This window comes from Vigna angularis, chromosome 1 (genome assembly GCF_016808095.1).
Source record: "Vigna angularis cultivar LongXiaoDou No.4 chromosome 1, ASM1680809v1, whole genome shotgun sequence".
NCBI classification, from domain to species: Eukaryota; Viridiplantae; Streptophyta; class Magnoliopsida; order Fabales; family Fabaceae; genus Vigna; species Vigna angularis.
In genome coordinates this window covers 58,012,588-58,028,739 of record NC_068970.1, presented here as the reverse complement: position 1 = coordinate 58,028,739, position 16,152 = coordinate 58,012,588, and the positions used below count along the sequence as shown (strand labels likewise).

General features: G+C 34.2%; 3 protein-coding genes and 1 non-coding gene across 7 annotated transcripts; 2 read left to right on the top strand and 2 right to left on the bottom strand.

Annotated features, from left to right (window-relative positions):
* The first annotated feature begins 1,689 nt into the window (after positions 1 to 1,689).
* LOC108336271 (uncharacterized) lies at positions 1,690 to 4,323 on the top strand. The gene is made up of 5 exons (XM_017572663.2): positions 1,690 to 1,829; positions 2,386 to 2,508; positions 3,470 to 3,540; positions 3,644 to 3,730; positions 3,839 to 4,323. The coding sequence occupies exons 2-5, from the start codon at positions 2,388 to 2,390 to the stop codon at positions 4,091 to 4,093; spliced, it is 534 nt and encodes a 177-aa protein (XP_017428152.1). The 5' UTR covers positions 1,690 to 1,829; positions 2,386 to 2,387; the 3' UTR covers positions 4,094 to 4,323.
* Positions 4,324 to 7,622: 3,299 nt separating this feature from the next.
* LOC128195407 (uncharacterized) lies at positions 7,623 to 9,505 on the bottom strand. The gene is made up of 5 exons (XM_052872797.1): positions 9,345 to 9,505; positions 8,906 to 9,128; positions 8,603 to 8,826; positions 8,274 to 8,531; positions 7,623 to 8,193 (listed from the first exon to the last, which is right to left on the bottom strand). Exons 1-5 carry the CDS (start codon positions 9,503 to 9,505, stop codon positions 7,623 to 7,625), a joined length of 1,437 nt encoding a protein of 478 aa, XP_052728757.1.
* Positions 9,506 to 11,394: 1,889 nt separating this feature from the next.
* Positions 11,395 to 15,157, top strand: LOC108340623 (uncharacterized). 4 transcript variants are annotated; one of them, XM_017578319.2, is made up of 9 exons: positions 11,395 to 11,604; positions 11,869 to 11,988; positions 12,151 to 12,668; positions 12,776 to 12,848; positions 13,713 to 13,793; positions 13,903 to 13,966; positions 14,154 to 14,241; positions 14,382 to 14,466; positions 14,661 to 15,157. In XM_017578319.2, exons 2-9 carry the CDS (start codon positions 11,878 to 11,880, stop codon positions 14,742 to 14,744), a joined length of 1,104 nt encoding a protein of 367 aa, XP_017433808.1. In that variant the 5' UTR covers positions 11,395 to 11,604; positions 11,869 to 11,877; the 3' UTR covers positions 14,745 to 15,157. The 4 variants fall into 4 exon arrangements, with proteins under 4 accessions (XP_017433808.1, XP_017433725.1, XP_052727806.1 ...); XM_017578236.2 differs by lacking the exon at positions 11,395 to 11,604 and adding an exon at positions 11,611 to 11,781; XM_052871846.1 differs by lacking the exon at positions 11,395 to 11,604 and having other exon boundaries at positions 11,611 to 11,988; positions 14,408 to 14,466.
* Positions 11,412 to 11,484, bottom strand: TRNAR-ACG (transfer RNA arginine (anticodon ACG)). The gene has a single exon. It is a non-coding gene; the product is annotated as a tRNA-Arg (tRNA).
* Positions 15,158 to 16,152: the final 995 nt, after the last annotated feature.

Below are 16,152 nucleotides of genomic sequence, written 5' to 3'. Positions count from 1 at the left end.
TTAGTAACTTTAGTAAAATATTTCCTCTTTAAATGTTTTTTTTTTCAAAATTTAGTTATATGTTAATTTTTAACATTTCCTTCCGTATTTTATAATTTTATGTTGTTATGAAACCGATTGTATAATGAAAAGTCCCTTTCTAAATCATGAACTTTTTACTTTTCTTTCAACCCTTATTCATCTCCTATTCAACGGTCCTTAAATCTTTTATTCTCATATTAGTATTTGATAAGAAATTCTAATCAAATTTAAATTAATGTAAAAACGGAGATCTAATTTGCATAATATTTCTTAGCATACTTTTTTAACTATGAGCCCCATCCAAATGGGTTACAATTATGGATCTATTGGTTCAAAAAACCTAATGGTCAATTTATTTATAAAAAACTATATTTGATTTTATCTAAGTTATTCAACACGAAAAATGTTTCCGACAAACACAAGAAAATACTAGTAAGCGGTATGCTAGCTTAGCAAGCAATGTTGTAATAATAATAGGTGTAAAATTTGGTGTGGAAACATAGTACTCGATACTCAATATCCCGTACTTGTTAGTGATTGTTGAACTTGAGTCTTTAGTAGTACAATTTTCGATATCCAAATAAGTGACCTATTTCTTGTACAATATGCAGTGGTTGTGTCACGATCATCCAACACCAGATACTCGACAAACAGTATCATGTCATTATTTTAAGTAATTTAGTTAAAGATTATAGTTAGCAAGTCCAAGGAGTCCTTGATTATATACAATACACTAACACTCCATTCTTTTCATGCATTGAACACATACAAAGAGTGTCAGTGTCCGATAACTGAATTGAGGTGTTGGCATTTGTTGGTCAAAATGTGTGATTTTACAAAAGAATTTGCAAAGAAAAATTGTTATCTTTAGTCATAACCTTATGGGTATAATAGTCCTTCAACCTTGAAAAACAAAGATGTTTGAATGATGGAATGTCAAATTTAATGAGACGTGACTATTTGTTAGGGGGTGTGATGTGGAAACTAAAACAATAACCTAATAAATGTTGTGAAGGTTTGAAAGTTAAGCATTACTTTGAAATTTTTCAATTTTTTTCATCTCAATTTAATCTTGACATTTTTAAAATTATATATATATATATATATATATATATATATATACATATATATATATATAATTTTATAATTATTATCTATTTCAAAAGTTATTTTTTAATTTTAATTTGAAGGAAGATAATATTACTTTATTTTAAAAAAAATTGAAACTAAATTAAATAAAAAAATAAATATAGGAACTAATGTAATGTAACATTGTCTATGTAACAAAATAATTAAATTGAATCACTTTTATAAAAGTCAGAACCAATGAGAAGAAAAAAAAATTGAAAACTAACTTAATAATTTTCTGACAAAAATAAAAATGAATAGTTATAACTAAAATTTTATTTGTATATATTTTTAACTTGATTTTAATACACTTTTTGAGTATATAATTATAAATAGTGTTTCTAATTCTAGTAAAGTTGTTTAAAACTTTTGGCATTTTTTAGTTCAATCATATAAATGGTGATAACGAAAAAAATAAGAATCAAATATTGAATTATTAAAGCGGTTAATTTTTAATCTAAATTTAAATAAGATCATATTTTATTTGACACTGTAATCGTTACTAGTCTACAATGAGTACTTACCACTACCATTAATTCATATAAGATATTAATAAATCGTTTTAAATGTGCGCATCATCTTCTAACAGCAATAGGGTTTCAAAATTCTGATCTTTTTCGTCAGCGGCTCCTTGAGCAGTTCACTTAGGTTTGCTTCACCCATTCTAGACGAAGTCACAGGTAAACTTGTTATTCTCTTTTTCGTACTTGTACTCCTTCCCCTTTCGTTCCGTTCTTCTAATTTAGCTTTGGCAGGCGAATTGAAGGATGATGTAGTACATAAGCCTATTTGGACGTGAAATCCACAAAGTGTGTTTTAATCAATCCTAAACATTGCCAATTTTTTCAAGGTTTCTTTGTCAAATTTGTCTCACAGAAAATGCCCAAAATTGCTGTGAAAATTGGTGTAGGAAATTAATAATGCAGTTTGCAAGATTATTCATTGCGTTTATTGGAATTTTATATATATTCAGTGAATGAACATGTAATTGTTGAATCATTAGTAGAAGAAAGATAGTGGGAATTTTGACCTCAGTATACCCAAACCTCATACGTGGGAGTTTTACTGTTTTAATCGTGTCTTTGCTGCATGAGAAGGAATGCTAATAGTTTTGTAACATTCTGTACGACGAATTTCAAGATCGATTTGAACTATTTTTTATTTTCATAATATGATGTAGTCAAGGGACTTGTAACCTATTCCCTTAATCTCATTTATCCTTCCTTTTGAATGCAGTGATGGGAAAGATGGACAAGAATAGGAAAAAATCTGGAGGGCATAGTTCTCCAAGAGAGCATACGGATATGCAGGACCAAGAGATGGATATAAGGAAGATTATGAAAGATGTTGAAAATTTTAGTAATGTCCATTTTCCTTCTTCATTTTGGCTTTCTTTTCTTTTACATGAATCTGGTCTGTATCTTTTCTTTGCATCTGCTTTCTGTTGTTGAGGCGTATTGAATATTCAATCCAATAGAAACACTGCACTATGAAAAGTTAATGACTATGTTCTTGCTTATTAGGATAATATTTATATTTTTATATAGTTAGATTGGATTTCTTTACTCGGCTGTGATGCTGCTTGATTCTTGAATAGCTGTGCAATGCATACTTTGTTGCTGAACTCTTTGATTTTAAAGCACTGTATTGATTTATACGCTGACACTGATCTCATAGTTTAGAAGCTTACTGTCATTTGAACAGGTGACATTGTATTGTTGAAGGAAATTATGTATTGTTATTGTATGTTTCAATTAATATTTGGTTTAGGGTTTTGGAAGTTCATGGAGGAGTAAGTAACTTGTAAAAATTCTTAATTTTGTTAGTCAAGGAATTGACTTTCATGGGTATTCATATCTTCTTCCTTGTGGTTTGTTCTCCTTTCCGTATAAAGTCTCCTCTTTTTTGTGCGAAACATTAGTTACTCTTAGTTGAAAATATTCAACCTAAACTTTTGATTTAGGATACGTGACAGAGGTTTCAATTTCTCTTGTAACATCTAGGACAGGGCTGCATGTAACATATGTTAATTCTTCAGTAGTTTATGACTACATCTTTTTTAACCAGGATGATTTAGAGGATTGAATTGCATGGTTAATAGCCAGTTGTGTAAGTGTTGAGGATTTCTGTTGTTTATGGAAATATAAGAACGCTTCTTAGAAAATGTTTGCTCCTTTATTTTAATTTTGGGTGGTTAGAGCTGAAAAAATTATGGTAACCATTCCAAGTTCACCTGGTGTTTTTTGCCTTTCCATTATGTCTAGCAAATAAGATGGTGCAGTTGCTTCTCATAATGGCTGCTAATTATCGTATTTTGCAGGTTACTCACATATGACATGGAAAGAACGCAAGAAAATTGAAGATAGAAATATTGTTTCTCTTGGTGGAAAGGTGAAGGATATTTTTTATATTCTATTTTGATCGTCATGTGTCAATCCAAATACTATTACAAGGATGCTCGGGAAACAAAATTCTTAATTTTTATCATATGTAGGCCCCCAAGAATCAGAGATTACCTTTAAGTGTGGCACGGCCAATGATGAAGAAACAAAAAGAGAGGGAGCATAAAATGCTCCAAGAGGTAATTAATTTCTATCATTCCCCACTTTTATTTTGTGCCCTATTGTGATTTTTTGTCGGTCTCTTACTGACATTATTCATATATGATATGTACTACTGTGACTTTTAGCGTTTGATTATGGGACAATTTGGGGGAAAGCTCGGAGGTAGCAGTAAGAAATCAGCTGTGAAGCACAAGCCCGAAAACAAGGGTTTGAAGTTGAGTGAAGGTCATTTTAGAAATGGCATACTCAACGTGAAGCATTTGTTGAATTCAGCCCCACCAAGAGATCGTGAAACTGGAACCAATATGTCCAATACATGGAAAGGGAAAGGTGGTAAAAAGAATCATGGTAAAAAAGGTTTCGGCAAGAAACCCCGTTGAGTACATCCTTTTTTATTAAGGTTATAAATCTAACATGTTACTGGTTTAAGCCTTTGCATAGTACACTAGAATTCAACAGAACAGAGTGCAACATGACAATGATGTCCTGTGTATTATTGTAATTCAAAACTGAACAAGATCTTGTGTCTTGTTTTCCGTTTTTGTGCTTATCTTCTATAAAGTGGTATGAAATATAATATCAATAACAGATCATAGCTGCTTTTTCTTTACATTTGATCTCCTACTCGTACCATATTATTTTTATAATTATTCTGATCTCAAGTTCATTAAGCTATAGTTAAGGTCATTCATGGTATTATTATTCGTTTTGAAACCTACAACTTTTTCATGGTTTTGGCATTAGAAGGTGACTTAAAGAGTTAGAAGAGGAATGTGTGTTTAAATTGTTTTGATTTTAACTATAACTTCAATTGAGGGATAAGGAAATGAAGATGATATCTAGAACTTCTTTTTCATTGGAAATGAAGGTTCGTTTTTGGAATCTTGTTTTTATTTTCATAAATGGCATCAATGTGTACTCATTGGTGAGAATGTTTAGCTATCTATTTCAGTAAAGGTGTACTCATTCGTTTTTGGAATCTTTGTTTTCTTAGATGACATCAATGTGTACTTATTGGTTTGAACGTTTAGGTATTGATTTAAGTGCCTAGAGATCGTGTAACAAGGAGTATACTGATATTATATACTAATATGAGTTCTTAAACGCCGTATTTGTTGTGTACTGTCATAATTCTGGAAAACACCTACATACTGATCAGAAATTTTTTAATTTCATATCTTAATAGATCTTTAGACATATATATTATTGTTTAATGAACAAATATATTAGCTATAAAATAGAAAGATAATTTAAAGTTATAGATATTTGAATATTCTGGTTTGAAGTTATTTAAACTTTAAACAAGAAGAATTATCATAAAAGATATGTACCCAAGGAGAGGAGGTGATACTGTGTCTGTGTTCCCCACTAGTGGAAATACTAGTGTTTTTTTTTATTCTAGTAAAAGTTTATTAAATTATAAAAGATTTTTTATTAAAATAATTATAAAAATAAATCATTTTTATTGTTAATTTTTTTTTTATAAATAATTATTTAAATTTTTAAAAAATACTTATTAAAATGATAAAATAGTAAAATAAATTATTTTAATTATAAAATAATTAAAATATATAAATTGGTAGTCAATATTTATTTTCCTTTAATTTTATTATAATAAACTGATTTGTTGAAAAAAATATTTAAATCAAATTCACTGAAAATAATAATTATTATATATATATATATATATATATATATATATATATATAAATTGTAAGTAACTTTTTAATAGTTAATGTTTATTTTCCATTAATTTTATTATAATTACCAGATTTGTTGAAAAAAAGTAGTTAAATGAAATTCACTGAAAATAATTACTAGATATCCATGAGTAATCTATCTTGATATCTATATTTTCCATACCAACAAATAAACAGTTAATATGTTCATACTTGTTTTTTAAATATCCACTGAATATATCTTTGAAAGATTATAATCACAAATATATACGATTTTCTTTTTGTCATTCCAAATGATCAATTAGCAATATATTACATTAGGAGTTAAAAACATTTTGATCTATTGTCTTTGTAATAGGCAAGAAATTACAGGAAAATGAATAATAATTAGTTTAATCTTTTCTAGATGTTGAAAGACTGAAATATGGACATATATTAATCATATATCAGAGTTTAATTTCTATGGCTTGTTAATGCAAAAGATTTATCCTATATCATGTTAAAATTAATTTAAAGTTATATTGGTATGATAATGACATTGTTGATGGTGAGAATAACTTGGTAGCAACAGAATATTATTTTAAAGGTTTAATCATTCACTAAGTCCCTATTTTTGCATGGAATCTCAATTTCGTCCCTTTCTTTCTGAAAATATCAATTGGGTCCCAATTTTATGAAAATTGCAACAAATGGATCCTTTCCGTTAAATAGTGTCAAACGGCGTTACGGTGTGTTTGACATGGCACGCTGTTGTGGACGTGTTATCTGACATGGTTGATTCAAGCAGGAGCAGTGGGGCACGTGGAAATTGAATATTTTATAAGTAAAAAGAAAAGAATTGTTTTAAACGAAATTGGGGATTGAGGTTTCGTGCAGATCGAATTAGGGATTCTTCTCAGTACTTCTAGGGTTCGGTTCGTGCAGATCGAATTAGGGATTGAGGTTTCGTGCAGATCGAATTCTTCTGAGTACTTCTACGGTTTAATCGAAATTGCGGTTGAAGATGCATCCCTGCTCGTCTTCGTCATGCAGCGGGTGGCGGAAGCAAGATAGTAATGTGGTCTGTGGTGGTGCTCGAGGAGTTAAGAACAGCAATGGTAGTCCGTTGTGCTATTGTGGGATGAAATGTGTTATCAGAACTGCAAGAACAGTCAAGAACAGAGGCAAGAAATTTGGGGCTGCCCTAAGTTCAAGGTAAGGTTTTTTGTTGGGTTTTTCGTTGTTCTTATTTTCAGTTCGAGGGTGCCCTGATTGGTGTTTTGTTGTACAGAATGGTGGTGAAGATGGTGGTTGCAATTATTTCACATGGTGTGCAGATCATGGGGTTATTGAAACGGAAACCAGTGCAAAGTGTGAAGGCAAGTCTGAGTGTTTGCTGAACAGAGAAGCAATGGAAGGTGGATGGAAGATTATAAGTGATTTGGACTGCTCTGTGAAGAAATTGGGAAATAGGCTTAATGTACTGTTAGGGATTGTCTGTGTTCTTGTTGTGGTGAACATTATTGTACTTACAATAGTGTTTTTTCGTTCACCATCACCATGATTTCATTGTACTTATGATGGAATGTACTTAGAATGCAATGAACCAAAGTTATTTTGACTATAAAAGTTTGTATTGTTTGTAATTTTTGGTCATATATGTGACGCTCGTTCTTATGATGGAATGTACTTCATGTTGATTTTGCATGTTTTCTCAGTTAGCGAGCGTCCGTATCTAGCGTTCGGTTTTAATTTGGGTTGAATCTTAAAGCGTTCGGTCTGTGTGGTAGTGTTTGTGAGCGTTCGGTTTTGGCGTTTTGTTATACTAGTGATTGTAACGTTCGGCAGACTCGAGTAACTTTTAGGCGTTCGTTCCTTATATGTGATGTTGATTTTGCATGTTTTGTCAGTTAGCGAGCGTCCGTTCGGTTTTAATTTGGGTTGAATCTTAAAGCGTTCGGTCTGTGTGGTAGTGTTTGTGAGCAAAACAGTTCTTTAATATCAACATAACATCAATGCACACAACAGATAAATGGAACCTAATGAAGCATATCTGCTGAAATTTAATTAAGCTGAAGTAGTACATAAAAGTGCTGTCATACAGACCAGAATATTACAACAATTATCAACATGAAGTTCCATCAGTTATCAACTGCAGTAACAGAAATATTACAAATTTGCAGCATCTACTGCTTTTCTACATATTGTTTTGTAGACAAAAAATATTACAAAATTTAATTCCTACTGTCTACTACGGTTGATTCCCAGAGTGATGTGCTGATGTACTGGGCTGATGTGCTGATGTACAAAATATTTCAAATTGTTGAGTGGATGGAGTTGCTTGGGTTGCTGATGTACTGGGCACAGTTCCTGGTTGGGTTGCTGATGGGCAACGAGTTCTGTTATGGCCATGTTCTCTACATATGCCACATCTCTTTTGCAAGCCAGATTTGGTCATTCTTGATTCATCCTTCCTCATTTCCCATTGCTCTAGCCTTCGATTTCTCTTTGGTCGTCCAGGCATTACTCTTTTGTGTGGTGGAGACACATCAGGATATGGAGTAATGTTCCACATGTTGGCTCCATTTAAGGGATATATGATTGTTGAATATGTCTCCTCATATTTGGACTTCATGTAGCAAGACTCAATAAATTGTTCTCCATCAATGTTGAGGAACTTCATTGCAGCCAATGAATGACAACAGGGGATTCCAGTCATCATCCAAGTTCTGCATGTGCATGAGGACTCATCTAGGTTGACTACAAACTTATCTCCATTGTTAGACATGTGACGAACTTCGAATAGCTTGTTGCCTGACCAACTGTGTACAAGAAGACAACAATAATTATTAGGCACAGTAGTAAATTAATATATAACATAGAAGTGATTACTGAAGTTTACCTAGGAATCCAATTTTGAGTTAAATGACATTCCTTTCTAAATCTGGATAGAATCTTGGGACAGATGGATCCAGTAAATGATGATAGGCTTGACCTGTTCTTTGCCCATCTTTGCATGAGGTAAAGCCGTATCGTCTCCAACATCGTAATGATGGGTTTACTCCTGGCAGAAACGAGGACACTGTTGAAGCCCTCACTCATATTGTTTACTAAGGTGTCAGATTTAGCTCTTTCAGTGAACCTTGATCTTGACCAATACCTACAACAAATAATAGAATTATTATTAACATTATATGAATAAGGAATTATGTTATACTTTTGAAGACTAACCTTGGAGGGATGGCAATCAAATGCTTATAAGCATCTTCGTTTACTGCTCTTATGTTTCTCATTTCCATCTCCCATGTTTGTGGATGTGTGGCTGTAGCTGCCTTCCACATTAAACGCTTCAGGTTTTTACCAGGGTATTTCTTCCTGAAGTTGGCATACATATGCCTCACACAAAACCTTTGATCAACTCTAGGAAGCAATTCATCTATTGCATGAAGTAGACCCTGCAAACAATATACAAGTAATGAATACAGGCAACAAATACTTAACAACCTCAAATTAAAATGTACAAATTAATATTACCTTCTGCTGGTATGATATAAAGGTAAATGTGGAACAAATTTCAGCCCCTCCAAGGTCATCTACCAACAGTTCCAGGAACCACTTCCATGACTCCTTGTTCTCAACTTCAACAACACAGTATGCAATTGGCAACATCTGCTCATTCCCATCTCGGCCCACAGCTGTTAACAACTCACCACCGTACTTACCTTTCAAAAATGCTCCATCTAAACCAATAATTGGCCTGCATGACATAAAACTGTCTTTGCAAGCCTTTAAACATACATAAAATCTCTTGAAAATGACTTTACCCCCCACATCCTCAACCTTTAGTTTCACTGTTGACCCAGGATTTTTGGCCACCAACTCATGGGCATAATCATATAACCTTTTATACTGTTATTTGAAAGAGCCATCAATTTGCTCTGTTGCTATGTTTTTGGCCCTATAGGCCATACACCTAGAAATACCAATGTTCCATTTCCTTTGAATTTTTTCCCTTATATCCACACCCTTAACTGTAGGATTATCTCTAATAGTTTTGTGTATCTTTTTGCTCAACCACTTGGCATCAATTAATTTAAGGTTGAACTCCCTGCTACAGGTATGGTTGTCCACCATTGTTCTCAACTGCCATGTTTTCACTGCCTTCATATAACCAAAATATAACTTCCAAGGGCATTTACCTTTTGCACCCACACACTTCAACCTGATTCTTTGATTATCATTCTTAACAAAGTGTATATTTCTTCCATTATCCAACGCATAATCTTTTATAGCCTCCAAAATGTCTTGCTTTTCAGCAAAATATATCCCAACTTCCCATCACCAAGCCCCTCCAACCACTCATTATTTCCATCACCACTACCATTCTCAAAAGAGGAATTCCAACTTCGAATTTCCACATCTGCTTCAACTTCATTCTGTTCTACACCTTCATGTTCACCATCACCATCAACCTCTTCCTCCATAACAGCCTCAACTTCCACTTCTTCACCATCCCCACCAACTTCCTGAACTTGTTCAACTCCAACAACCTCTTCCTCCATAACAGCCTCAACTTCAACTTGTTCACCCATCTCTTCCAACACACAACCAACTTGTTCAACTCCAACAACCTCTTCCTCCATAACAGCCTCAACTTCCACTTGTTCACCCATCTCTTCCAACACACAACCAACTTGTTCAACTCTAACATCCTCTTCCTCCATAACAGCCTCAACTTCCACTTCTTCACCATCACCACCAACTTCCTCAACTTGTTGAAGTCCACCAACCTCTTCCTCCATTACAGCCTCAACTTCCACTTCTTCACCCCTCTCTTCAACTTCTCCTTCAACATTACCAACATATTCCAGCATATGTATGACTTCGGGTTCAGAAACAGGGTGTATCAAAAACACATGGACCTCACCATTCAGCCTAGCTAAATTAACCATATGCATGACACCAGTGTCATCACACAGACGCTCTAACTTATCATCCAAAATTGAAGCCCCTCCTACAGAGTACCACATATCTTTAAGCCCATCGTATCCCAAAGACTTCACTACACTAACAATCACGAAATAACTCCAAACATCTGGGTCAAACATAAACCTAGATGTCTCCCCCCCTTCATACTTAAGCTTCCCATCGTTAACAAATTTCCCTCCATGGTGAAAGACAACCTCAATATCCTCGTCCATGATGCAAAACACTATATATAAGTATTTGTACACCTATAATATAATCAATTCACGACAAAACACGTATTAAAACCGTAACCAAAACACACTCACACACACAGAAAATTATCACTTTAAACATGGGGGGCATGGGGGGACCACAACATTGCAATAAAAAATGGAACACAATCCGACCAAGGGGACCACAACATTGCAATAAAAAATAAAACACAATACATAGACGGGGACCACCACCAAACATCGCAAAATAAGGGTTTCTAACAAAACCAAACTTTTACTGACCTGGCCACTCCAGATTGCAACTGAAGAAGGTCCCACAACTCCGATGAGGACGACAACTGCACACTCTCTGAAGGTCAACCTCGATTCAACCCTAAATACCCAAATTGATACCCCAATTTTCTGAAATGAAATCAACTTTGGACGAACCGAACCCTAGAAGTACTGAGAAGAATCCCTAATTCGATCTGCACGAAACCTCAATCCCCAATTTCGTTTAAAACAATTCTTTTCTTTTTACTTATAAAATATTCAATTTCCACGTGCCCCACTGCTCCTGCTTGAATCAACCACGTCAGATAACACGTCCACAACAGCGTGCCACGTCAAACACACCGTAACGCCGTTTGACACTATTTAACAGAAAGGATCCATTTGTTGCAATTTTCATAAAATTGGGACCCAATTGATATTTTCAGAAAGAAAGGGACGAAATTGAGATTCCATGCGAAAATAGGGACTTAGTGAATGATTAAACCTATTTTAAATATCGAAACCAAAAATTAAAAATTTATAAGCAAAATATTTCGGCTGTTTCCGTAGCGACGAAGCTAAAAAGACGACTTCACTGGGGATCGAACCCAGAATCTCTGGTTCCGTAGACCAGCGCCTTATCCATTGGGCCATGAAGTCCTTTGATATCGATGTTTCACATTAGTTAATTGACGTTTTTCCTTTCAAGTTAAGCTGCATCTTTCTTTGCCACCTTTTGCCGCTGTTTGATCGAACCAACTTCTCAGCAACCGCAGCCAAGTATGGTGCACGAAGCCACTAGCACCAATTATCCTATATATTATTATTATTTATTATCTGCCGGCGTTGTTTTCTTTCTACTTTTATAAAGTCGTATCGTAATAATAATAATAAGAAGAAGAAAAGTGGAGTTTTTTTGGCGCAGAGAAAAAGGGGGCGAATGAATGAATGAGAGCGGTGGGAATATTGGAATCTTAGTTCTTTTTTTATTTTAATTTTTAGCGGTGGAAATTCTTCGTGAATTGCATCTTATTCCATAAATAGGAATAGCATATGGGTAAAGAGCAATCGTTTCGGAGCAAAGCAGCTTACTTTGTTTCTGATTTAGCTACTGTGCTTCTCAACCCTATTTCTGACAACAAATCCCCCTCTCTCCCTCTATCCGTATGTATTCACTCTCTTGTTATTAGTTTATTCTTCAATTCATTTATTCTGTGCTGTGATTTTTAAATGGTGACTATCTTATTGTTATTGAATTCAATTGAATTGATTCTTTGGTAGCAATTTTTGACACGTTTTTGTGAAATTTATATGATCGTTGTGTAGGTAGAAGAAGGAGAAGAAGATGATGATGGGTCAAAGGTTGGTAGTCATGATGAAATAATTGATGGGCCTGATACTTCTTCATTCACTGCGTTTCTATATTCTCTGTTGTCTTCTTCGGATTCTGGAGATAACATTGGTGAAGCTGATGAGAAGAATGATGATGGGGTGGCAGATGATGACTCTTCATTACCAGACTCTGCCACGAAGGAAAGTTTTGTTGTGAGGAGAAGTTTGTTTTCCAGGGGCAGGCATTCACTTGGTTGGGCCATTCACCAAGCTTCCAAAATGGGTGGATTTCGCAGCAGGGATAGTAAATACACGGACGAAGGGCGCCGCGGCGTTGAGATGAAGTGCATTGTGAAGGAGCCTGTGGCTGTGGCTGTGGCTGTGGCTGTGGCTGGTCACCATCCGCCTGAAATTTCTGAGCCTTCAATGCTCGTCTCCAATGGGTTGAGGGATGCTGTGTATGCTTCACTTCCGGCGGTTCTTCACGGCCGGAAATGGATGCTGCTGTACAGGTATGGATGTCTAAGGATGAATGTGAAGGCATTTGGAACTCTTCTTGTTGATTGTGCTGTTCTGAGGATAAGTTTGAAACTCTTCTTGTTGATTAATGTTTGTGCAGCACTTCGAAGCATGGCATATCACTTTCAACTCTCTATCGGAGAAGCATGCTTTGGCCTGGAGTGAGTTTGCTGGTAAAGTTTCATTGACCTAGGGAAGATTACCAAGATTATGCATTGTTTGTGAATTATCTATGTGTGTTCTTCATTTGACATTTTGCCATTAAACAAACTTCTGAATTGAGTGGACTAGTTGAAGTCTGCTTGTACTTTTCTTGATTGATAAAAAATTAGCGCACGTTGAATTTGAGATAAATCATGCATTATGGTTACTTTCAATTTAAGGTTAGTTCCACTTTAACTGTCAGAATACATATTTTACACACGAACAAGCTGTTTTTGATTAAATTTGGCAGAAGCAGAAAAAAATAACTATTAATTTTGTCAACCTTTTCTTTTTATTATTGAAACTTGCTGAGCAAATGGATATTAGCATATGGTTCTATGATACCTAAAAGGAATCCTTTTTTTTTTCTTAGAATTTAGCTATACAAATGATAATCAAGTCCATGGATTGATGGATATTACTTTTCAGTGTGACCTGTTTTTTATTAATAATGAGCAATATATTGTGTTGGTTCAAGGTGATTTTAACCCTTTTTTGTAGTTTATATTCGTCATATTGATGATTTGTATGGATGAATTACTGATTTTTAAACTGTTCTGCTAGCCCTGCTTCATTGAAGATTGCAATTTAGTTTGTATATCAAATAAAAAAGTGGGATCTTGTAACTAATAGTATTGTAATAGCATGCAGTAGTTTAACATGACTACGTATTTAATTATAAACAATACATCTTGAAATTCTGTTATATTACCATGTATTGGCTTTATCTGATCGGTAAAGGTATATGCATGTTTGTGTCCTTTAATCAGCAAGACTAATTTCTATTCTCTTCATTCTTGAATGGGTTCTCAGTATCATCTTTTTTGTTCCAGGTTGTTGGAGACCGTAAAGGAGCAGTGTTTGGTGGTGTGGTTGAAGCTCCTCTTAGACCATCCAACAAGAAAAAATACCAGGTCCACCAGTCACCTCTTATCTCTACTATCTATGTTGGGCATTGGCTGCTTCATTTTGCAACATGTTGATTCTTTTTTTTTTATCTTGTTGGCTTTAAATTTTCCACAGGGAACAAACAATTCATTTGTTTTCACAGACACCTCTGGTTGTCCTGTTATATATCGGCCAACAGGTATTTTTCATCGAGTTTGAGTATGCCATTTGTTCCTACAAAACTAAAATGTGTTAAATTTGGTGTCGGTTGGTAACTCTGTTAAATGAGTGACCTATGTAACAAATGGAGTCTGGCATTTATATCTGTTTTTTGTTGGAATTCCATATGTTTCGTTTCTTCTTACGGATAAACCACATCATTGCAGGAGTAAACCGCTACTTCACACTTTGCTCCATTGACTTTCTAGCAATTGGTGGGGGAGGTCATTTTGCGCTTTATTTAGAGGGTGATCTGTAAGAACCTTCTTCATTCATTATGCTATCTTTTCTACCCTTCTCCCAAACAAATCATTAGCCTTCCCTCTACAGTATCATTGACCTGAATTTTCTTTTATTGTGTTTGTGGGTTACTATTTCTGACATATCTGCTCAAGATTGAACGGATCAAGTTCGGTTTCAGAAACTTACGGGAATCCATGCCTCGCACATTCTCAAGAGTTTGAAGTGAAGGGAGTAGAGGTGGGCATAAATCTTCTCAACAACCTACACAAACCCCTCACTCACATTCATCTGACTCCCCTTGTCTGTTTCCCTTAATCTGATTGTTCTAGCTGATTAGTTGCCCACCAAATCCAACTCCATTAGTTTTAGAGATATTTACTCCCAACAAAACAATAAACTCATAACAAAAGCTCTTTCTTTCTTCCATGCAGTTGTGGGGCTTCGTATTTCCTACAAAGTATGAGGAAATGATGGAATTAATCAGAACAGAGGCACCGGGGATCTGTCGCAGCTAAAATATCTCTGGATAAGTATCAATGCCTTGGTGCGTGCATTTTATGGAATGCTGATGCTGCTGACTCGTAAACATGACAATAGCAAGGGATGCAAAGTTGATTGATAGACAATATGATGAAGAAATTCCATGTATCCATCCACTCATGTTACCACCTTGTAACGTGCTTGTAAATATTTGCAATGTTGTATATACAGGTTCATACCCATTACAAAATGGCCGATTTTGTGGGGAATAAAATCTAGAGCAAATTTATGCGTTTGCATATTTAAGTAATGCACATGAAGGAAAACGCAGGATAACTTTCGGCTCAAAAGCCTATGAAAGAATAAAAGAAGGTACAAACTGATCAAACTAAAAACATTGTTAAGAACAGTTTTTTATTTTCTAATAGTTGTTCTGTTTATCAGTTCACCTGATATTTTTAATGTATTATTAAATCTATGTTTTCTGTCTATTGTGTATTCAACCCACCTAAACGAATGAATTAAACGGATTACCCTGATCGGTAATTATGTTTTTTTCTTTATTAACAAAGGATACCAATTAAGATGCTTTAAAATGTTCTAGGATAGCTGCTATAAAGGCTAGTTTATTAAGAAGAAACCTTCCGTTTTTAACAGAAACTTTGATTCCTTTTATCAAAATGATCATCATTATTGAGATGGTTTAATATCAGATTAACGTTACATTTTGTAATAAATCTTTTTAATGTTTTCTAATGCAAATCTTACATGAGAATTAAATACATGATTTTGAAACCAAATATATTTACTTCCATCTTTAGTAGCAAGCATCTCCTATAGCGGTTGCTGATATAGATTCCCGATCAATCAAAAACATAAATCCTGCAAAAATAAATTTCTCAAAATTGAAAAAATCAACTAAATTAAAAATGTATTAAAGCATTATTTTTTGTAAAAAAAATATAATGTAAACAATTCCTGGAAATATAAATTAGTTTTAAACAAGCCCTAATGTAGGTAGGCGTGGAGTGATTATATGATGTTACCAGTATAGTATCTTTTTCGTCTGTTCTTTAAGGCAACAACATCACTTTTGTTTATGTTCCTTTTTCTTGAACAGCATGAGTCATTGTCCCCACCACCAAAAAAGAAGAAAACATTTGAGAAACCATTCAATTCAAGCCATACATGATGCAATTGCACAAATGGATGACGGGCAAAACGAAATTATACGCGCACTTTCGGTAAATACATCATCACAAACGCATGCGTAACAACCACTTTCATATAGCTTTTCAAAATCAATTTCACACACACTTCACGTGCCTCACAAAAAAAAGTCAAGGGGAAACTATTTTTCTTTTAGACAAATCCACATTCTATTATAAAATCTTTCAAAAGAATATAATAATTCAACTAATAAAACTATAATAGAATTGAATA

Bases quoted from the DNA above. Each gene is read 5' to 3' on its own strand.
- LOC108336271 (XM_017572663.2), top strand. From the start codon at position 2,388: ATGGGAAAGATGGACAAGAATAGGAAAAAATCTGGAGGGCATAGTTCT. The intron at 2,509-3,469 runs GTAATGTCCATT...CGTATTTTGCAG, and splicing joins GAAAGATGTTGAAAATTTTA to GTTACTCACATATGACATGG. The intron at 3,541-3,643 runs GTGAAGGATATT...TATCATATGTAG, and splicing joins TTGTTTCTCTTGGTGGAAAG to GCCCCCAAGAATCAGAGATT.
- LOC128195407 (XM_052872797.1), bottom strand. From the start codon at position 9,505: ATGGTGGACAACCATACCTGTAGCAGGGAGTTCAACCTTAAATTAATT. The intron at 9,129-9,344 runs GTGTATGGCCTA...TATGTCATGCAG, and splicing joins TGGAACATTGGTATTTCTAG to GCCAATTATTGGTTTAGATG. The intron at 8,827-8,905 runs GTAATATTAATT...TATTGTTTGCAG, and splicing joins TTATATCATACCAGCAGAAG to GGTCTACTTCATGCAATAGA.
- LOC108340623 (XM_017578319.2), top strand. From the start codon at position 11,878: ATGGGTAAAGAGCAATCGTTTCGGAGCAAAGCAGCTTACTTTGTTTCT. The intron at 11,989-12,150 runs GTATGTATTCAC...ATCGTTGTGTAG, and splicing joins CCCCCTCTCTCCCTCTATCC to GTAGAAGAAGGAGAAGAAGA. The intron at 14,467-14,660 runs GTGGGCATAAAT...TCTTCCATGCAG, and splicing joins TTGAAGTGAAGGGAGTAGAG to TTGTGGGGCTTCGTATTTCC.